The sequence below is a fragment of the Anastrepha obliqua genome, chromosome 4, assembly GCF_027943255.1.
Source record: "Anastrepha obliqua isolate idAnaObli1 chromosome 4, idAnaObli1_1.0, whole genome shotgun sequence".
Lineage (NCBI taxonomy): Eukaryota > Metazoa > Arthropoda > Insecta > Diptera > Tephritidae > Anastrepha > Anastrepha obliqua.
This window is the reverse complement of record NC_072895.1, coordinates 13,741,547-13,764,058: the sequence shown is the minus strand read 5'-3', so window position 1 is coordinate 13,764,058 and position 22,512 is coordinate 13,741,547. Positions and strand designations below refer to the sequence as shown.

The window sequence follows — 22,512 nt, the reverse complement described above, 5'->3', positions numbered from 1 at the left end:
ACATACATTATTACAAAATTTCATATACTTAAATTGCTTTCTTGGATGAAATTATATATGCTTAAAATATTACGTGATGTTACATATTTTAAAATAGACGCTGGGTTCGCCGAGCCAAAGTGTTTTTTCCTTAATCTCTCCAAAATTAAGCATTCGTTGAGGAAATGCTCCGCTGATGCTAATCTGGAGCAGAAAGGACAGGAACCAGGAGAACCTCCGGTGAGCAAATGCTGATGCGTTACGTTGGTGTGGCCAATCCTCAGGCGGGTAAAGATTGTTGATTGGTGATGGGTTGTTTTTGTAGGGTAAACTACTTTACTACGATCTGGGTTGGTACTTTTATATTTGTGAAAGAAACTGCGCCACTCTATGTCCCATTTTGAAATTATGTGTAGCTCTATGTGTTTCTTTAGGTCTTTTGACGTGATAACGTCTTATAATTCGATTTAGCCGGCTGCACGCACGAAAAAATGTGTCGTTACCTTAATCATGTATCGTTACCTTACTCATTTGTCGTTACCTTGCTCATGTATCGTTACCTTGCTCATTTGTCGTTACCTTGCTCATTGCCGTTACCTTGCTCATTGCATTGAATGAACTGCAAACGAAAGCGCGGAACGAACGACAAAGCAAACAAAGCAAACGAACGGCAACGTTCGACATCTTGCTCTCTCCTACTTAAGTGAGCGTATATGTGTATGTATATGCGCATATGTACATATATAAATTCACGTATTTGTATTTGCATATGCCTTCTTATTGATTATTATTAATTTGATTTACTTGAAGAATTTAAAATGAAACCAAGTTTGTTAATAATACCTGTTGTTTTAATGTTATTATTATTAATTTTTTTATTATATATGAAGGAAAACATGTATGGTAATATTTACCATATACCTTATAAGATATGTTGTCTATACTAATATTATAAAGAGGAAAACTTTGTTTGTTTGTAATGAATAGGCTCAAAAACTACTGGACCGATTTTAAAAATACTTTCACCATTCGAAAGCTACATCATCCACGAGTAACATGGATTATATTTTATTTTGGAAATAGGGCTCGAGATATAGGTCAAAACGTGGACCCGGGTAACCTTCGGATGTGTATGTACAATATGGGTATCAAATGGAAGCTGTTGGTGAATGCTTTAGTCCAGAGTAATTTTCATGCCACTCCTTGACTAGGGTCTCGAGATAGAGACCAAAACGTGGACCCTAGAATGTGTTTGTACAATATGGATATCAAATTGAAGCTGTTGGTGAATGCTTTATGTTATGTTATGTTATGTTATGTTATGTGATATTATGTTATGTTATGTTATGTTATGTTATGTTATGTTATGTTATGTTATGTTATATTATGTTATGTTATGTTATGTTATGTTATGTTATGTTATGTTATGTTATGTTATGTTATGTTATGTTATGTTATGTTATGTTATGTTATGTTATGTTATGTTATGTTATGTTATGTTATGTTATGTTATGTTATGTTATGTTATGTTATGTTATGTTATGTTATGTTATGTTATGTTATGTTATGTTATGTTATGTTATGTTATGTTATGTTATGTTATGTTAAGTTATGTTATGTTATGTTATGTTATGTTATGTTATGTTATGTTATATTATGTTATGTTATGTTATGTTATGTTATGTTATGTTATGTTATGCTATGCTATGTTATGTTATGTTATGTTATGTTATGTTATGTTATGTTATGTTATGTTATGTTATGTTATGTTATGTTATGTTATGTTATGTTATGTTATGTTATGTTATGTTATGTTATGTTATGTTATGTTATGTTATGTTATGTTATGTTATGTTATGTTATGTTATGTTATGTTATGTTATGTTATGTTATGTTATGTTATGTTATGTTATGTTATGTTATGTTATGTTATGTTATGTTATGTTAAAGTATATTATGTTATGTTAATTTTAACTCATTCTCTATATCCATACAAAATATCTATCAAACAAATAAAATTAAAATTTTCTTTTGAAAAATGCAACCATTCAATTAATATTTTCTTATGACGTTATCACGTTAAACTATCGTCAGTAAACCGACTTTGCAGACAACCTCTTTTTTTCTGTAAAATGAATCCCTAATTAATAATATTTAACAAACATTTTATTAGAATTATGTTTAAAGACCTGTTTTCTTTATCGGCATCCATTTCCAGTTTTTATTTTGATGTTTCTCCTTATATTCGTAATAATAGTTATCGATAACACAGAAAACACAGAGATGTATGTCAATAAATATCGTTATTATCTAGTATTATTTTATAATCTCAGATTTTGGGAGAGAAATTTTGTATGGAAAATTGCGCTTTTTAATCACGGATTTTGAGTAAAGCGCGAAAAAGTAGATCATCTACTTATATGTGAACGTATTATAATGCTGGCCGCTGTTTTTTATTATATACATCGTAAGTGGTGTCGCAGAAGTGTAGAGAGAAATCTTCGATAGTCGCCAACAACCAACGATATTTGACAAATATGCATCAAACATCGATAGCGCCACCGATGTTTGCTCCATCTCCATCGTTTTTCGTAATATTTTCCACAAGCGAGTGGAAAAACTAAATTACGTAGTAAAAGTATTAAGTTAAATAACAACAAAATATGTGCGGGAGAATCGCTTAATATAAAAGCAGTGGACGCGCAAAATATAAGTGTGGTGCAGAGTCTCCATCATGGCCATGTTAACGCGTAGTACCGCTCCCGGTTCGCCAAAAGCTTTACATCGTTTCCAAAATTGTATTGCTTTTCTTTGGCCGTCACTTCACTCTGCACCAACCCAAACACAAACACATTCATTACAACGGAAATCAACACAAATGGATCCCATTGATTGCTTAACTAATGAATTAGTGAATCGCAATTCAAAGAAGTGGGATAAGTTGAGATACTCTTTTAATAAGAAAACAAATAAAAGTGAATTAAACTCAGGTTCTTTTAGCGAATGCAATGACATTGCCTCGACTAGTTTTGGCCAGAATGTGAAAATTTTGTCCAAAGGGGTTGTGAGTGACTTGCAGTCTATTCGTGCGCCGCAATTGGGTCTAGATATACGTTCGTTGTCTCAAGCACAGCTAGACAATTTATTGTTATCAACTGTAGAAATAAGAAATAAACCCGATTTTCTGTACCTAATTCGGGAGTGCGTTCATCATCAGCAGCTACCATCGGATGAAGTGCTGGTGGATTGCCTTAAATACCTCATGCAATTGTGCCACTTTCAACAGATCGAATCATTGGCAGATCTGTGTAAATTACATGCGCATCCCCTACTTAAAGTGTATGCCAACTTTGCACCCTTCAAAGCGATGGCCATTTGGCGTAGCGGTTGTGCAGATATAGCATTGATGACTTTGCATCGCGGCTATAGCGATTGCGCGGGAACAGATGAGGGCCGTAGAATGGCGCGCTATGTGTTTCGTATCATCATTGAAGATACATTAGCGCTGAAGAGCGAAGCCGTTTTGGTTTCTCTACTCTACGTGGCACGTTCAATATACACGGACCTAAAGGATATCTTTGTTGTAGCGTGCGTGTGGAAGCAATGTTTCGCTAGTGACTGGTTTTGCGATCAGGAATCGGCGGCTGATCTATACGAAAATTACACAGAGTTGCAACAGCTCGTAGCCAGGCGGTAGGTGTGCGTAAAATACTATGTATATACAAGACATTTAAACATTTTCTTTCTTTCCGTTCGTAGATCGAGTTCGCTTTGCTCATCATTTTTACGAGCAAATAATGTGGATGCTGTGCATCGGCTTATTGAATTGTTTTTGGAAAAAGAACAACGAGAGGCGTGCGCTATCTGTCTCAGTCAATTATTTAATTATCAATGTTAGTAAAGTTTTACTATATATTTAGAAAGAAATAACACAAAAGGAAATACTTTTAAAATTTTCAGATTTGCGAAATGATTTGCGTGCATGCGCTGAGGTAGTGAAGTCCTGCAACGCATTGGATATGCCACTTAATGAAATTCAAAACGAGCAGTTTTTGAGTTTGTTCCTAAATCAGCCGGCCACAGCTGCTACACGAAAACCAATTAAAGAGTTTCAATATAAGTTTTAAAAGCTCGACGGCTATAATGCATCGCCAGATATCTCAACAGTACTGGAATCATATGTCAAGAGTTCTGGAATCATATCTCAACAGTTCTGGAATCATATGTTAAGAGTTCTGGAATCATATGTCATCAGTTCTGGAAGCATGTCAACAATTCTGGAATCATATGTCAAGAGTTCTGGGTCTATCTGTCGATATTTTTAAAATAAGTTAATCAAACTCTAGTGTTGATCTTTGAAAAGAGCGGTCATTCTTATTCACGTCATACTTGAAAATACTTATGTCTATCGCAATATTACACATGCAATGATTCATTATGTAAAGTTTATAATAAAGTAATATACTGTTTAAATGTTGCAAGTAGATAATTATTTCTTTTTATTATCAAATTCTACAAATAAAAGCTAGCGTTATTATTCGGGCAACTCTGTGACGCCCATGCAATCATTGCAACGTGCAATCAAATGGCGGTAACAAAGTGCCCGTAAACATTGCTGGCAACGCGTACGCGTTTGATATTTCGTGCAAATACAACAACGCTTACGCCGATCTAATGTTTTGGACATCAGCACTAAGCCTTCAGGTAAATTAATTTTCTCTAATGGTACAAAGCCTTTAGCTGAATTCTTTTTCGCTTCTTCACAAGCGCTGACTAGTAGTTTCTCTGTTGACTCACCCAACACTTCGCATATTTGTAGCTTTTGTGCAAGGGTGAGTTTGTTCCTCGCTTGAAGTTGCCGTTTTAGTTGCATTTGTGTGAGATAAAGACCTAGATCGCGTTGAAATTCACGTTGCGTTGGTGCGCTGCTAATACCCGATGTAGAGAGCCGTAACAGTATCCATGCATTTAAAGCGGCAAAGTTCATAATGCGATAAAATAAAGTTAAAGGCCAGTTGTTTGGCGTATCTGGGGCGGCGTTAGTAGTGCTAAAAATTTCGATAGCTTCTTCAAAGTGGTCACATGATCGTATGCTCGCTTTGAAAAGGCGCTCAACTGCTACTTTGCCAGGCAATCCATTTGATAGCAAAAACGGAGCTGCTTCACCACGCCCGCGCACTAAACAACCAATGTCAGAGTATAATTGCTGTTGTGTTTCATTTAATAATAAAGTTTTCGGTAATTCTTCGGATTCTTTCGGCAATGCACCCACCAAAGTCAATTGTCTTTCTCTCAACTTGTTCGCAATTTCCGTACTTGTGTAAAGTTCAGGCAAAACAATATTGCGATTGCTACCCTTAATGTCCGCTACCAAATGTAGAACTGAGCGTTCACGTCTATTTTTCGTACCCGTTTGATTTGTAATTAACATATTACAAATATACAAGGATTTTGCGTCGCATAATACAGTTAGGTGAAGGTTTTCCTGATGGTCGTTCATATCTACTTTCATATCGTGTACAACACAATTACCACTGGGAGAATAATACGAACGGCAGTTCGCTAGAAATCGTTCCCATACTTCTTGAATTTGCAAAAAATTCCCGAACGACCCACTCTTGGAAGCCGGTGCACCAAAGCTAATAAAAGCCGTTAAAAATTCAAATCGTTTCCATGGCATCGTAGCACGAAAAATCGAATTTCCTAATTCCCAGGTCCACAATTCCTTCAATGGGCCGGGATGCGAGGTGTTACGAAATATACCACATAAATAATTCAATCCCAACCATGCACGAAGCTCCACGATATCTGTACTTTTCTCAAAGGACGACTTCCCTTTATGGCTGCGTATCCGTTCATTAGTATGTGTTAGAATTGTAGCCAACAAACGCTCGTCCATAAGCAAATACCAAGCTTCAAGCGGATTTTTAAGCTTGGTTGCAGGCCCCTTTCCCGTTGGCAGCTGCTGTAGTACAACTGAATCAGTGGGAATAGGTCGTTTGTAACATGTTTTATTATTACTCCAAACACGTCCGTTAGGCGACTTAAACTCGTTTACAGTCTTTGACCGCTTACTACGACTAGGCATTGGCAGTGGACTCGATTCTTCACCTTCACTATGCTCATTAATAAAATCACATTCATTGTATTCTCCTTGAAATTGTGCGGATACTATATCTTGTTCTTTATCATTGAGGGGATCCGTGCACTCGTCTTCAGGGTCTATATCACTAAAAGATTGCTTCACTTCGTCTTGTAAAACGGGCTCAACATACTCTGTGCCTGCAGTAACTATTGATATTTCTTTTAAAGCTTGCAGAGATAGCTTATTATCGTCCTCCTCTGAGTCACTCATTTTTGCCGGCAATTTATCTGAGTGGTTTATATTGTTTCTCAATTAATAAAAATTGTCTATTATTCGCTGCGTAAAATCTTTGACTGCGTTTGACAACAAAAAGCGAAAAGGGTTAAGCTTAGTGTGCACGGTTGTATTTTTCATTAAGGGCTTACTTTGTTTACTTTCTTCATCCTTTTCAGTCTTTGAAATTGTTCGCCTTTAATATATGTACTGCATTGTACATATGTATATAATATATTTCTATGTATTATTATGATTGAACGTTGTAGTCAATATAATATTTTGATTACAGCGTAAAGGGTACATACACCACAATGGTTTGCTCGCGCCATCAAGCGATTGTGCCTGCCGTGGGATTATATACGGTACACTATAAAGGGCTAGTTTACTGACGATTGTGGGATTGTGTATGTGCTTCTGGTGGGATTGTACCAGCTGCTGATGCAATATCAATACGAGTATGTTATTTTTATTGTATTTTACGAATTTAGGTTATTGAAGAAGCAGTTTTTAAGTAGCTCTGTACCCAAATACACACACTTTTTTCTTTCGTTTTCTGTCCGAGGCAATAGCAATAAGAATCTCAGCGCTAATTTTGTCTTCATTCATAACGACCTTCTCCTCACACTTTATGTAAAGAAATAAATATTGTACAAGTAACTGGTGCGGTGGTAGTGTCGTGTATAGGCCCCTTTATATGATGAGCAGATACTTAAAAATGTTGCTGTTCTCTTTTCTCTTTCACTACAGTTTCTAAAGAATTCTGTTATCATTGTATCCGCTTCCGGAATACTTCTCTAAGCCTTAACGGGTTAGGCGTAGTCAGAATTTTCAAAAAATTGGAATTTGTTTTGCATTTTCTTAAAGTATCTTAAAAATATTATGTGAAAATTTACTGAAAAATACTTTTCGAGTTATTCAACAATTAACAAAGGGCGTTCGGGCGCTCCGGAGCCTTCGAGAGCAAGTAGCAAAACTATGTTTTTTGAACTGGTGATAACTTTAACTTAAAAACGCTTAGTAGATTTCAATAAAATTTATATTTCTTTTAAAAACCTTAAAAAACTAGTGCCTGATCGCAGGATTTTTTTTTCAAAATTTCGATTTTTTTTAAATGAATTGTTGGGTTTTTCTCGAAAATCTGAAAAATATTTCCTGAGGCCGCCATATTGTTAATTTTGGAAAAAAAAATCTTCGATCCGGCACAAGATTGTCTATTAATAAAACTAACTTCTCTTGCCCGATTGATTTTAGACTTCTGGAGAAATGGGCTCCACACAAACAGCGATAACTTTTAGAATTATTATTTTTTTTTTTTTAATTTTGCTAAAATCAAGTCGAAAAATGATGTATTAATGCTATGTTTTTATTTTTGTAAAATAAAGCAATTGACTAGCAAAAACAAAAAATTATTGAAAATCATAATTTTTTCGGGCTTCTGACTACCCCTAACCCCTCAACATTTTTTTCACGATACTATCGGCAGACATAGTTTAATAATTGATTTGATTCCTTTAAAATTACCCCATTATTGTCCACAGGCTACGGTTAACACGTTCGCGGACACTAAAAATTTCAAGGAGCTGCAAAAATAGACAGGCAATTATTTTTGAAACTAGTTGTAATATCCAAAATCTGAATATACATATATTATAAGAGTAGTCAGAACATCGTATTATAACTGTTATATGAAACTACTTAATGAATCAATTGTCCATTACTTTGAAATGTATATTAATTACAAAAACTTAAAGTTACATGAAATTAAATGAACAAAAGTTGGCTTTAAAATTTTTGCATCACTATAAAAATGAATGCTATAGCATTCACGTCCGCGAACGTGTTAAGTTAGTTACTCAATGATTTCGGGTTATTGTGTCCAAATTTGAGAGCCGACAAAAAAAATGGTAAAACACATTTCTAGTTAAGTTTCCAAACCATAATTTGAAACGAAATTTTTAAAACTTCTGTACACTAATTTATTAAATTTCGTTTAAATTAAATTTTCGTTTAATCAATCCATTTTTATGTTCACATTCACTTAATACAGAATATCGGGTGTTTTTTTAATTGCATGCGACCAATAACTATGGTTTGACAGCTAAGCATGGAAAACTGTGCTGACATTTCTGTTCAGTAAGGTTTGGAAAGACATCATGAATTGTTTAATACTGGAACAACGATTTGAATTTGTGGAAATTTACTTTGAAAAAATAAAATAAAAATCTATTCCCGACGTACTTAGAGCGAAGTGTTGAAAAAGACGCCGACAGTCGGTTCTACGTTACCGGAACGACCCGGATTTACTATATATTCGGTCAAAGACTGTCACTCCATACATGTATGGGGAATGTTTTTGCTGCTACAACAACAACAACAACAACCATGTCGATTCGTCCCTTGGTCTTTGCCCTTCGATCACGTAAAGATTTAGCTTCCGTACCTATCAAATACAGTTCGCGAAAAATTGGAGTTAAATGACCATCGTTTGCATCGCATTTCTGCTGGTTGGGCTCATTTAGATCGTAGCCGCAGCAGATGTATGCCGAGTATTATTTTAAAAAAATAAATACCATCTACCCCAGATTGCAATAAAAAAAATACATTACAATATTTATGTTTTATATTATCGTGTTATGTTCTCAAGCTCTTAAAACAACACCTGATACATGTGCATATGCTTATATGAAAAAATTAAATAGCTCCTGTTTTTTTACTTTTTTGCTCCTAGTAACTCCACATTTTCTATACCAAAATAGTGATTTACACCATTTTCAAACGACTCCCCTGGAGTCAGTTGATGGGTTAGCGCATACGTTTGTTTAAGTTTGGTACGCCGTTGTTGTTCTTGTTTTGGTACGCCGTCTTTCTAATCAATGGGTTTTTAGCTGTCCCACGCCCTCCACTTAACTGCTAATTAACTTAGCATGCCCCAATACAAACGTTGTTTAAATCACCCTGGTCACTTAAGAATAATTAAATATTTACATACATTTACTTTCATTTTTATCATATATGCATTATAAACCTATAATACGTTTTACAATATAAAAAAAGTTAATCAACAGACAACTGACACTATTCAAAGTTGAGAAGGTCATTATCATCTTGTCCTTGCTCTCCATCACTTTCACTCAATACAGGTTCGGCCTCCTCTACATCTGCACTTGTTTCCATTTCTGGAACACCTGTGCAATCACGGCATCGCAGTATAAAATGTTTCTGACAGAGTGGCCTTAAGCACTGTTGACATCTTGTTTTAGTTTTTCGTGAAACTTTGCTCGGACATTTCCGACAACGTGTGCGAGTTTTCAAATTCTTCGGCATTAGTTTAACACCATCTGGCAATTTTAGTTTTTCGTTGGGTATGGATGCAATAATGCTATCGTTTGTTGTTCCTGTCGTGACACTTGCAAATAGCTGATCTATTGGCTCACCCAGAACATCTGAGATTTGTATCTTCTGTGGCAACGTAAGACGATTGGAATGAAGTTGCCGCTTGAGTTGTTGTTGCGTTAGATATAGTCCAAGATGTCGTTGAAAGTCTCGTTGCTTCATACTGCCATCGCTATTCGAAGAAAGTACAAAAAGTATCCAGGCATTTACAGCAGCATAGTCAAGAATATTTTGAAAGAAATTCAATGCCCAGCAATCTTGATTGGGCTGTGCGGCATGACTAGTTGAATACATACAAACTTTTTCTTGATAGCTCCGGCTGGTGTTACAACTTAAACTGTACAGATGTTCAACTTTTATTCTATTCGGAATACCGCTGGTTAATAAGATGCCTAAATTTTGTTGACTGCATATTAAATTAGCAGATTTAGAGTATAACTTTCGTATTGTACTATTTGACGTCAGCTCTTGTGGCATTTCCTTAGCTGTATACGGCAAAATGCCCAGTGCTGACAGGTCCATGTCCAACAGTTTATTTGTTAGTTCTATGCTGGTCAGATGTGAAGGAAGTACGATATTTCGTTTGCTACCTTTTATGTCGGATACAAGTCGTAGTACGTCACGGTCTCTATAATCGTCGCCGGCGGGATTTAGAACAGCATTGCACATATATAACGTTTTGACATCGCATATCATTAGTAATCGAGGCGCATCGTTTATATTTGTAAAATTCATCAACACCTCACCCACAGAACAATTGCCGCTGGGTGCATAATATGAACGGCAATTTACTATGAACTTATTCCATATATCAATGACCGCCTGTGACTGCTGTGTCTTTCCTTGCTTTGAGTTTTCGCCAAATCGCATGCATTCCAATATAAACCTAAACCTTTTGAGAGACATTGTAGCGCGAAAGATAGCATTACCTAACTCTAGTGACCATAGTTCATCCAGTGGACCATTATGAGTTGCATTACGAAAAATGCCACAAAGATATGTAAGTCCTATCCAAGCGCGTAGCTCCACCGCGTCAATCAATCGCTGATGCGGCAACTTAACTTTCCGCTCTTTTATAGCTACATTAGTGTGGTGTACAATTTGGGAAACAATTTGCTCATCCAAGAGCAAACTCCACATTTCGAGTATATTGTTTATTGTATGTGCGGGCCCCTTCCCCTTCGGTTGAAGAAACTCTAAAGCAGAGTCAAAGCTGGCGTCAGTTGTAGCCGCGGCCTTATTTGTGCTCCATGTATAGCCATTGCGGCCTTTTAACTCATCTTCAAGCCGTTTTCTCTTGCTATGGCGACTTGTTGCATTGTCCTCATTGTCATCACTTTCATCAGTCTTTAAAATTTCCGTATCTTGATAAGTACCAACAAAACTATTTTGAACAAATTTTTCGACATTGCCAAGTAGAGGATCAACGTTGGCATCCAACTCTTCCTTGAAATCTTTGCACCTTGGAAGTATTTCTACTATCGGTTCGATTGCTGTTGTAGCTTCAGGAAAAGTTTTTATAATATCATATTCATCTTCGTCTGAATCAATTGCCTGTTTTATGTTGGCTAGTACTTTCGGCGAAAAACTCATTGTTTTTGATCTGTTGGTAGAATATACATAATCGTTATCGCACTTTGTAAAATGCAGTAGTTTTCATTGTACTACTCACTCATGCTCATCAAATTTTCATTAATCAAATGGGTTGATAGGGATATGCAGGGTTGCAACGACTTTTTAATTAATATACCAGATATTTTCATTGTAATACATCATCGTGCTAATTTTGATATAAAAGATACATTTTAAAAATTAAGTTAATGTCACTTGATAACAAAACTATCTGCAAGAGGAAAAACGCAGTATGAATATTTTTACAACCATGCAGAAACTACAAAGCAAAACAAAACGGCTATTGCGCTCTCTACCTTTGTTCAAATTCTTCTACGAATTTGTGTGCAAAACGAAATTGTAAAGGCGCAAAAGCGAAGCAAATTCCGCTTCGTTCGCTGCTTCGGCTGTCAAATCGGCTATAGCTGGTTGGTCTTTTCGTCTACTTTTTGATTGCATTTCTGGTATTCAATAGAATCGTTTCTTGTATGGTTAACGCAATCGGTGGAAAGTCGTGAACATTTCGGGAATATATAAAACTGTAATAAAAATATATTTTTAAAGTGAATTGCAGAATCCAAAGTCGCAATTCGTTGCTTTGAGTGTACACAATAACAAAATTTGTGCGTTGAAAATGTCAAATTGACATTTTTACCCAGTTGACGGACAAAACTTCATTTTTTCTGCTTTGTGAAAAATTATCGGTATTTTGCTGTCACTTCTGCTTCTATTTGACAATTGAACGACATTTGAGGTATGAAATATATCGGTGGTGTCAACGTAATATTTTGGCCATAGATGATTTCACTTAGTGCAGCTTGCTATGAATATAATGGATATTAAAGTTTGAAGTGAATTGGATGCTATATAGAAACTGTTGGAGATCCCAAGTTTGGCATTGTAGCACCATGTTGCGCAGAAGCTTGTTTCGTTGGTGTGCCTCTCCATTGACCTATTTTATTTTGTTGAGAGGGGGAGGGCGTAATATCGGTAATAGGAGCAGTGAAGAACATTGGTTATTCGTCTAGGCAGGAAATGGTTAGAAAATCATAGCTCCTGTAGCGTACAAAATAGTCTTGTTCCAAGATAGTTAAAAAGAAGTAGCCAAATAGCAGTAACTTCTGAACCATGTAATTATTGTCACATTTATGTTAACATCTGTATGTATGTATATTATATACATACTTATGTACATACGCATGTAGATAAGAAAGAATTTTCCAATGACGTTTCAATCGCCTCGCATATTTCGCATCAATTCTTTCGTTTCCGCCATTTTGACAACAGCGACAAAAAAGTGAGAAGTAGACCTGTTTACCCTTTCTTACTGAGAGAGGCTCCATGTGTCACTAGTATTGCGCTTTCACTCTTGCTTTTGCGGGGAATTGACTGAAGTGTCAAGCATCGTTCGGGCGAATGACAACTGTCAAACGCGTGCATAAGTTCTTGCTTCTTTGAAGTTTTTAGCAGGAAAAAAATTTTGAAGTTTAATTAATCAAAAATCGCAGAAAAATTGACGTTTTGTTTTTTGTTTACAAATGATTGTCAAAAGCCACTGGAGCCGGAAAACTACTGTGCACAACAGGCGCAAGGCTGGAACAATCTAGGAAAGCGATTGGCTGCATCCAAGCAACTATTGACTTGCGATTGAAAAGGCAACTTTGTTAAAAAATCCATTTTATGAAAATAAGTAAATTGTATTTAAGCGAAAAAACACTTGAATAGTAGCATATCAGTCAGATAGCAGCCGTTTGGCGCACATTTCAATTTTGACTAAAATTGAATATTTCACTTTTTGATTTTTGAAGGCATTAATTTGTCGCTTGGAAGCAACCATTTTATTAAACAAAAAAACATTGTTAGTGCATCTGCTTTATTTCAAATACAACTAAAGTTTATGGATAAAATACATTCGTCAAAAGGGGATACTTATTTGAAAATTTTTCGTTTGCAGGTTTACCAGTTGGACCGTTTTATATAAAACGTGAATAAGCACGTTTGAGCCATTACCTTCAATGATACTGTGGTATCGATTTTGTTAATTACGGGGAAAATACATATTCACAAATATAGTTTCTAAAAATGCTTTCGCCGGACACGTTGCACCACGAAGAAGTCAATCTGGCGCTGGACAGACAGGTGCGCCAAGACATACAAGATATGGCACAGGAGGCGCAAATTCAAGCACAAATTATAGAGCACGAAGGTATGTAAATATTCTTGATAAATACCATTTAGATAACGTAACGAAAAGCTTTATAATATATTACATATATGTATGTATATACATATACTTGAGAACTCAAAAAGTCTGCACTGCGTTCGGTATATGATTCCTTACTAAATATTAGTATCCAACATTTTACTTTGATAAGAGGCAGCAAGCAGTGTTGGCATTACCTCAAAAAGGAATATCACAATATAAGATGGGTGGCGCTTGACACCACCACTGGAGATGTCAAATTTTGTAATTTGACATAAAATGTCATTTTCACTTAAAGTCGAAATCAATACACAATTGCCGCTATATTTACATGCCATTTGAGGTTGTTGATTTCGTGAAGAGTGACTTGTTACACAAAAAACGGTGCCAGTTAGGTTGGTGGTTACATTGTTTAAAGCACGTATCACAAACTCGCCCTATTTCTTATTGAAAGCTCGAAAATTATGTTAAAAGTATAAGTTATGGAAACATGATTCTATTTTTATTTTCATTTTCTAGCGCGCGATCGTTTTCAGTCCACATCAAGCGTTGAGGAAGATGGGCATGAGGACATTGAACACGACGGCGTTACAGTGCTGGGTGTCGTTGAGGCGGATGACGATGACGATGGCGATCATCATGAAACCATTGTTGAAGAAGACTTGACCGAACACGATTTGTCCGATATGCAAGATGTTAAAGATTTCAAGGACATACTAATGGAGTCCAGTGACGCCAATGCGGACACTTCATCAATGCGCAAGCGACGTGGCAATTTGCCGAAACAATCAGTGAAGATTTTGAAACGTTGGTTGTATGAACATCGTTACAATGCATATCCAAGTGATGCAGAAAAGTTTACGCTCTCACAAGAGGCGGATTTAACTGTGCTACAGGTGAGTTACTAAAAAAAAAAATGCCGTTTCCACGACAGTCGGTTCTACGTTACCGAAACGACCCGGATTTATATCCGGTCAAGGACTGTCACTCCAGCAGCATTCCCCGTATGTAAGTATGGGGAATGTTTATGCTGTTATAACAACAACAACAACTAAAAAAAAAAAAAATTATTAAATCTAAATCTAAATTGGTGGCCGACGTAGCCGAATGGGTTGGTGCGTGATTGCCATTCGGAATTCACAGAGAGATCGTTGGTTCGAATCTCAGTGAAAGCAAAATTAATATTGGTGTGATTTACCATTCGGAATTCACCATGAGAACGTTAGTTCGAATCTTCGTAAAACATCAAAATAGCGGTCGCCCCTCAGCAGGCAATGGCAAACCTCCGAGTGTATTTCAGCCATGAAAAAGCTCCTCATAAAAAAAAATATCTGCCGTTCGGAGTCGGCTTGAAACTGTAGATCCCTCCATTTGTGGAACAACATCAAGACGCACACCACAAATAGGAGGAGGAGCTCGGCCAAACACCCAAAAAGGGTGTACGCGCCAATTATATATAATATTGGGTAGTCGAAAAAGTCTTCTCATATTTTGTCAATAGATGTCGTTGGAGTCATCTATCTTAAGTGGTGTTAGAAAGGTGACATTTTAAGCTTCATTTAACAAAAAAAAAAAAATTAAATTCGGAGAAGTTGAAAAAAGTTATAGCTGTGCGAAAGCTCAACAAATGGTCGCAAAGCCAGGATTGACGCCTCGAAAGGTTATGCTGTGTGTTTGGTGGGATTGGAAAGGAATCATCCACTATGAGCTACTCCAGCCTGCTCGAACGATTGATTCTACACTTTACTGTCAACAACTGATGAGATTGAAGCTAGCAATCGAAAAAAAAACGGCCAGAACTGATCAGCAGAAAGGGCGTCGTCTTCTATCAGGACAACGCTAGGCCACACAAATCTTTGACGACTCGGCAAAAACTGGGAGAGCTTGGCTGGGAAGTTTTGATGCATCCACCATATAGCCCTGACCTTGCACCATCGGACTACCATTTGTTTCGGTCAATACAGAACTCCCTTAATGGCGTAAAGTTGGCTTCAAGAGAAGCCTGTGAAAATTACTTGTCGCAGTTTTTCGCCGAGAAACCACAAAAGTTTTACACTGATGGAATAATGTCTCTAGAAGAAAAATGGCAAAAGGTGGTCGACCAAAATGGTACATATTTGGTTTAATAAAGTTCATTATAAATATAAAAAAAAATGAGTTGAAGTTTGATTAGAAATACGAAAAGACTTTTTCGACTACCCAATATACATATATATTATATATAAATCTAAATAATCTAAAATAAATTATTAAACCGATAAATCTAAAATAAATTATTGAACCGATAGCATAAAAGTTGTAATGTTTTTAAAATCTCTTACATACATTTTGTTTTTTTTTTTATTCAAAAAGGTTTGTAATTGGTTCATTAACGCACGCCGACGTATACTGCCCGAAATGATACGCCGAGAAGGCAATGATCCGTTGCATTTTACGATTTCAAGACGTGGCAAAAAACTCAACACATCTATAAACTCATCAAACAATCTTAGTACGTCTGGTATTGTACCAAATCCTATTACTGGCAGTCCAGCTTCGGAAGTGGTAAGCGAATGTTGTGCATGTAAATTCGTCAAACTTAACTAAAATATACTATCTTTTTAGATCGTTGGCGCCACAGAGGAAGTGGAAGGCGATGAGGTACATGATGGTGTGGCAAATGTGCTTACGGCCTTAGGTCATTTTGTGCAAACGCCAGGCGGCCACATGGTTAAAGTCGAACCGGATATGGATTACGATGATAGCGTAATTTACAGGTATAAAACACTCTTAATTTCACTCTCAGCCAAACCAAATATTCTCTATTTATTTGCTGTATTTAATTTGTTGGACCATTTCCTAACGCTAACATATCCTCCACATAACAACGCCATCCATTAATGTTTATAAAATATTGCGTTTATTTCCACTGTTCATCAATCAATCAATCTAATTGTCCAAACACAATCATGTATGCAGGTGGCAACAGGCGATTGCCGCCAATCCACAGGGCTTTCAAAATTTACATCCGCAAATTCAAGCGAAAATTTTGGCAAAGATTCAAGCAGCTAAACAAAGGCAAGCAGCGACAGCTGCCGCCGCCACAATGCAACAAATGCAACAGCCCTCATATAGTACAAGCACGGGTATAATGCAAGATCCGAATAGTGCTGCTGTTGCGGGTGTGTCAGCTACTGCTCTACCATCTTCAAGCAACTCTGGCGCGGCTGTCGCACGTTATACCAATAATACGAAATATTTCTATTCGCAGACACTCAATCAAATTTTTCACATCCAGAATAGTATGCCGCCTTCGAAGAATTCACATTTTAATGCGTTGAGGTAGAGGGACGATTCTCTTTTGTTATTCTTGTAGGGTTGATTTGCCTTGCCGTCCGTGGGCTTGATTGATTATTAGCGTATCATTTTGCTTTGAATTTGCTTCATTTATCTGTTTGCATAATTTTTTTTTTTTATTATTTCACCTTAATATTTCTAATTTACGTAATAGTTTGTATTTTGCACGAACAGTGAGTAATATGAATTAATTTTTCATTTTTTATTTTTGCAGATCTGAGGATGATAGTGTAAACGAATATGATTCATGCGAGCCACAGAGTGAAGAGGAAGGCAAATTCGAAAGCTCAGACGCTTGGCAAAGTGTTATGAAGTAAGTTAACTATTCTAAATACGCCGCTAACTACACCTTTTGCTGAAACGAAATCAAGTGTAAAATTTTAGTATATTTTTGATAACCATTTTAATTTATTATTTATTTATTTATCTGTTGGTTCTTGTGTTTGGAGGTTAATATTGGGTTGTCCGGAAAGTAATTGCCGATTTTACGTATAGACGTCGTTGATAATTGTTTTGAACAGCTCGTGGCTGTTTATTTTAATTTTTTCATTTGACAGTTATTAGCTGTCATGACTTAAACATCTACACAGATGGCTCAAAACTGGAGAACAAAGTAGGTGGAGGGGTCTACTCCGACAAACTCGGAGTATGCTAATCATTTCGCTTACCTGATCATTGCAGTGTATTTCAGGCGGAAGTCACTGCCATAAAAGAGGGACTTAAAGAAATAAAAACGAGAGTATTATCCACAAATGAAGTCTTCATTTACTCGGACAGTCAAGCAGCAATAAAAGCGCTGGAATCAAAAACGCACTCGTCAAAAACAGTTCTAGAATGTTTTAAACTACTAGATGACGTATCTAAGTGCTACAAGGTGCACCTTATCTGGGTACCAGGCCACAGGAACATCGCAGGAAATTGTAAGGCGGATGAACTTGCAAGAACCGGTATAACGCTCGATCTCGAACCGGATAAGGCGCTGATAACCATGCCCATAGCCATTTGTAAATTACTTATAGACAGGGAAACCATCAAAAAGGTAAATACAATCTGGCAAAACCTCACAACATGCGAACTAAGCAGACAGACATGGCCGAACTGGAATAGCAGTCGATCGAAGATCTTGCTAAGATTCAACAGAGAATCTATAAGAAAAATGATAGGTGTTTTAACTGGTCATTGTCTAATAGGCAGCCACGCTAGAAGGTTAGGACTCCCTTACTTCGATTTCTGTAGAAGCTGTCTTAATACAGAAGAAGAGGAAACAGTCAGACACCTTTTATGTGAGTGTGAAAGCCTAGCTATGAGAAGGCTGCGCACTCTCGATACAGCATTTCTAACCGATGTAGCGGATATAGCCCATCTAAAACTAACGAAGCTCTGCTCGTTTATTAAAGCAACCGGATGGTTTGAAAAGGAACACGTAGAGTAAGGATAAGCTCCAGTGGTATCACAATGGACCTGCCTAAGGTCTAAGTGTGTCTTACGACAACCACCCTACCTATCTACCTAGCTGTCATGTTTAGCTTGCTTTAGAAAAAAAATGCACGTAATTTTGTTTACATATAGTTGTTTGTTTGGCGTCAATTTTAAAATGGAGCCCACAAAAGAGCATTTTCGTCATAATTTACTTTATTATTTCCATAAAGGAAAAAGCGCAGGGAAAGTTGCTAAAAGGTTGCGTGATTTGTATGGCGATAAAGCCTTAAAAGAAAGACAGTGTCGAAATTTTTTTTATCAAATTCTGTTCTGGAGGTTTTTCACTTAAAGATGAGCCACGTTCAGGTCGGCCCAGTGATGTCGATGAAGACGTTATCAAGGCTTTAATCGAATTGGATCGTCATGTAACTTTGCCTGCGATTAGACAGAAGTTAAATATATCAAAATCAACCGTTCGTGAGCATATAAAGAGTCTTGGACTGGTGAAAAAGCTTGATATTTGGGTACCACATGAATTGAAAGAAATTCATTTAACAAACCGAATCAACGCTTGTGATATGCATCTTTAACGCAATGAAGTCGATCCGTTTTTGAAGCGGTGATGAAAAATGGATTGTTTACAATAACGTCAATCGAAAACGATAATGGGCCAAGCATGATGAAACGCCACAAACCACTTCAAAGGCTGATCCACTCATCTAATACCCTTCTCCCTCTGGATCCAACCCATCAAACAAGCTAGTTTCCTGGACCTACCGTTAGATGCGCTAGACGAAGACGACCGGTGATTACGCTACACTGACAGGGCAAAGGTACTGCTACAACAACAACAACTTCAAAGGCTGATATTCACCAAAAGAAGATTATGCTGCCAGTTTGATGGGACTGGAAGGGTGTGTGTATGTCTACTACCAACAATTGGACAAATTGAATACAGCCATCAACGAGAAGTGACCAGAATTGATCAATCCTAAAGGTATCATATTTCTTCAGCACCACGCTAGACCGCATACATCTTTGGTCACTCCTCGCCAAAACTTAGAGAGAGCTTGGCTGGGAACTTTTGATGCATCCACCATACAGCCCTGACCTTGCACCGTCAGACTACCATTTGTTTCGGTCTTTGCAGAACTCCTTAAATGGTAAAACTTTCGGCAATGACGAGGCTATAAAAACGCACTTGGTTCAGTTTTTTGCAAATAAAGTCTAGAAGTTCTATGAGCGCGGAATAATGAATTTGCCGGAATGATCGCAAAAGGTTATACAACAAAATGTAAAATATATAATTGTTTAAAGTTCGGTCTAAGTTTTGATAAAAATGTATTTAGTTTCTTTTAAGAAATCGACAATTTCTTTTCGGACAACCCAATAGTTACGTTTAAGTTTTTGTTTCTTTTGCGTGTTTTTCTATGCAAAAAGGTGTAGTTATTTTCCATTTACTCTTATATTCTTTTCATGCTTATACTTCTTTTAAATTTATTTTTTTTCTATTTTTTTCACTGAATATGATTTTTCTCGAAAAATTGCGTTTTTCACACGTTTTTGGTCTACAACCTATGATTTGCTCTTAAATTTTTCAACGTTCTTACCACTACTACTGCTATATCACTACCGCAAACATATGTTATCCAAATACCTTACACGCCACACGGAACCACGCCCTCATTCCGAAAAAAAACCTCTCCACCATTGTATTTGTGCGTTGTTGTCCGCCTTAAATTAACCATCTACCACTTGGTTTAAAATCATTCTGATCCATTTCGTTTGTTCGCTCTACTTTATACTGAAATGTGTGCGTACAAATATTTCGTCTATTGAACGTTTCTTTTTGCGGGACTGTTTTCAGTACCGAGGAAGTAACGACCTCTAGTCCAACAGCAACGAATAACACCTACTGGACGACAGCATCGCATCCGCATACGACGACAGCGCAGTCGCATGTGATAGGCGCGACCACCGGATCGACGACAACGGGTGCTATTGGTGAGTACATGATAACAACCGAGTGTTTAACACATTCCCGCCGGCGACCGAATTTGTTGTTCTCAGCATGTGGCAGCTCTGTAACGCCAAGATTGTTTCATCGGACGGCGCTGTTGTAACTGTAATTGCATATCGCTCAGTGAGAGTTGCCGACTATGTCTGCATTAGATGTAAACTATGTATCTCCTTTTTGCTCAGACAAACGTTACCAGCATTCTCAGAAAACCGCCCGATGAGACAATTGCGTATGTACCACCAGTGGTACAAACTGTCCAATGGGGCAGGCCTCGTTTCCACGACAGTCGGTTCTACGTTACCGAAACGACCCGGATTTATATCCGGCCAAGGACTGTCACTCCAGCAGCATTCACCGTATGTAAGTATGGGGAATGTTTATGCTGCTACAACAACAACAACAACACAGGCCTCAATGTACCACTGGTGGTACATGTCGGCGGGAACGTGTTAAGACCTCAGTGATTTAGAATGTGTCAGCATTTGAAAATTTGTCTTCAAATATTTTGCTTAACAGGCAACAATGTGATAGCTGCTGCTAATGTGAACGCGCTGGTGACACCCGTTGAATTGACAGCTGAAGCTGGTGTTACAGTTGGTGCCGAAGCCACGGTGGTAACGTCGGGAGCCTCGAATTTGGTCAATAATAACAATAATAGTGCGAGCGCCACCAATAACAATGCGATTACGTCATCTGTACAAGTCATACATCCTGGTAGTCATTTGGTGAAAGGTTTGTGTGCATGCCATTCTTTTTGATGAAGTCACTGTGTTAATTATTTGTTTAAATTGCTTTATAGGCGTTATACGTGACGATAAAGATAAATTCAAATGTCTGTACCTGCTGGTGGAGACGGCAGTTGCCGTACGCCAACGTGAAAAGGAACACGAAGATGATGATGTGCATGTGCTAGGCAATTAATAGAAACTGAAAATTAAGTCAATCCTTACACACATGCAAATTTGCATGTATGGAGCTTAAAAAGTGGAGAAATTAGTTTTGAAGCTGCGCTAGAATACGCAAAATATTGATTGCTCGCTTAATATGGGAGAAAACTCTGAACTTTTGATCATTTCTTAATAATGACGTGTGTGTGTAACAAGTGCTAGTAGTTTATTTTAGTTACTAAAAACAATTTTTCATATGCGCATTTATTAAAGTTGGTGGTGGCACTAGATCAACAACAATGTTTTGTACGTTTGCTTGTCACGGCAAAGTATTGGAAAAGTAGATGAACAAAAAATTTATACGCCTTGTTTTATGCTGTGCTGACAGCCACAGGGACGCAGCGAAAGAACAAAAGAAAAAAAAAAAAAAAATCAGCTGATTTACCAACACCACCTTTAATAGAGATTCGCCTTGCCTTAAATGCGCCGAATGCGGTGAATATGCAACACTTCTTTAACTTTAAAACTTTCAATCTTCAATTATCCAAATAGTTATTTCATCTTCATTTAGACTCAAAAATGCATTAATTGTTAAATGTTCAACATGAACTCTATTAAATGCGTATTATAATATTTTTAACTGAAAAAATTAATAACTGTGTTTTGCGCTAGGGGTTTTTTATATATTCATATTTATAGAAATTTGCGAGTTTTGTCGAAAAGTGCCAAATGAAAGTTTGCTAGCTTAGAAGCCTCGCTGTTCTTTTTTTTTTGTGACTAAAATACGAAAAGCGAAATTAAGACGTTTTCAATCTTTTTTTTTTTTCAAAATAATGGATTCAACTTGACAGTTACAATGGGCGAAGCATGGTTGGCTTGAGAAAAGGCTGCGCTTGAAACATTTCGTATGCAAAAGAGAATATCACTTATTATAAAAAAGAAGAAGAGTATAAAGAAGAGCCTTTTGAAAAACAAACAAGCAAAGTGTCGAAAGTGGACAGATGTAATAAATTGGAAAAAAGGAAAAACAAAAAAAAAAAAACGTAGCCAGTTAAAGAATTGCGACAATGCTGCTCAGCGCGCACTGATTTCTTTTTTTACTTTATAACTAAGTAGTTAAATATGATTTGAGTTTGTCATTAATAAGTTTTCAAATTTCGTGAAGTAACAGTACACAAAAATGTTATTCTGCACGTGCCCTAAAATATTCCCTAAATACATTTCACATGAATTGCGTGCATTTGACACTTGAACTTTCTAAATAATCAATTCATTCGTTGATTTTCAATAAATCTCTATAAAG

The 22,512-nt window shown here is 36.8% G+C and overlaps 4 protein-coding genes across 7 annotated transcripts; 2 read left to right on the top strand and 2 right to left on the bottom strand.

Annotated features, from left to right (window-relative positions):
- Positions 1-2,563: 2,563 nt before the first annotated feature.
- On the top strand, positions 2,564-4,468 carry LOC129245069 (uncharacterized). Its single transcript, XM_054883035.1, has 3 exons — positions 2,564-3,672; positions 3,739-3,872; positions 3,940-4,468. Exons 1-3 carry the CDS (start codon positions 2,714-2,716, stop codon positions 4,104-4,106), a joined length of 1,260 nt encoding a protein of 419 aa, XP_054739010.1. The 5' UTR covers positions 2,564-2,713; the 3' UTR covers positions 4,107-4,468.
- A 45-nt stretch (positions 4,469-4,513) lies between these two features.
- On the bottom strand, positions 4,514-6,334 carry LOC129243399 (uncharacterized). Its single transcript, XM_054880375.1, has one exon. The coding sequence runs from the start codon at positions 6,332-6,334 to the stop codon at positions 4,514-4,516; it is 1,821 nt and encodes a 606-aa protein (XP_054736350.1).
- Positions 6,335-9,326: 2,992 nt separating this feature from the next.
- LOC129243683 (uncharacterized) lies at positions 9,327-11,774 on the bottom strand. Of its 2 annotated transcripts, none has more exons than XM_054880886.1 (3): positions 11,662-11,774; positions 11,406-11,513; positions 9,327-11,336 (listed from the first exon to the last, which is right to left on the bottom strand). In XM_054880886.1, exon 3 carries the CDS (start codon positions 11,324-11,326, stop codon positions 9,416-9,418), a length of 1,911 nt encoding a protein of 636 aa, XP_054736861.1. In that variant the 5' UTR covers positions 11,327-11,336; positions 11,406-11,513; positions 11,662-11,774; the 3' UTR covers positions 9,327-9,415. The 2 variants fall into 2 exon arrangements, with proteins under 2 accessions (XP_054736861.1, XP_054736860.1); XM_054880885.1 differs by having other exon boundaries at positions 11,406-11,576; positions 11,662-11,772.
- A 213-nt stretch (positions 11,775-11,987) lies between these two features.
- Positions 11,988-22,000, top strand: LOC129243685 (uncharacterized). 3 transcript variants are annotated; one of them, XM_054880887.1, is made up of 10 exons: positions 11,988-12,098; positions 13,299-13,550; positions 14,067-14,443; positions 15,900-16,091; positions 16,152-16,303; positions 16,506-16,868; positions 17,098-17,196; positions 20,170-20,306; positions 20,839-21,054; positions 21,122-22,000. In XM_054880887.1, the coding sequence occupies exons 2-10, from the start codon at positions 13,427-13,429 to the stop codon at positions 21,241-21,243; spliced, it is 1,782 nt and encodes a 593-aa protein (XP_054736862.1). In that variant the 5' UTR covers positions 11,988-12,098; positions 13,299-13,426; the 3' UTR covers positions 21,244-22,000. The 3 variants fall into 3 exon arrangements, with proteins under 3 accessions (XP_054736862.1, XP_054736863.1, XP_054736864.1); XM_054880888.1 differs by lacking the exon at positions 16,506-16,868 and having other exon boundaries at positions 17,098-17,197; positions 20,159-20,306; positions 21,122-21,982; XM_054880889.1 differs by lacking the exon at positions 16,506-16,868 and having other exon boundaries at positions 21,122-21,974.
- The last annotated feature ends 512 nt before the right edge of the window (positions 22,001-22,512 follow it).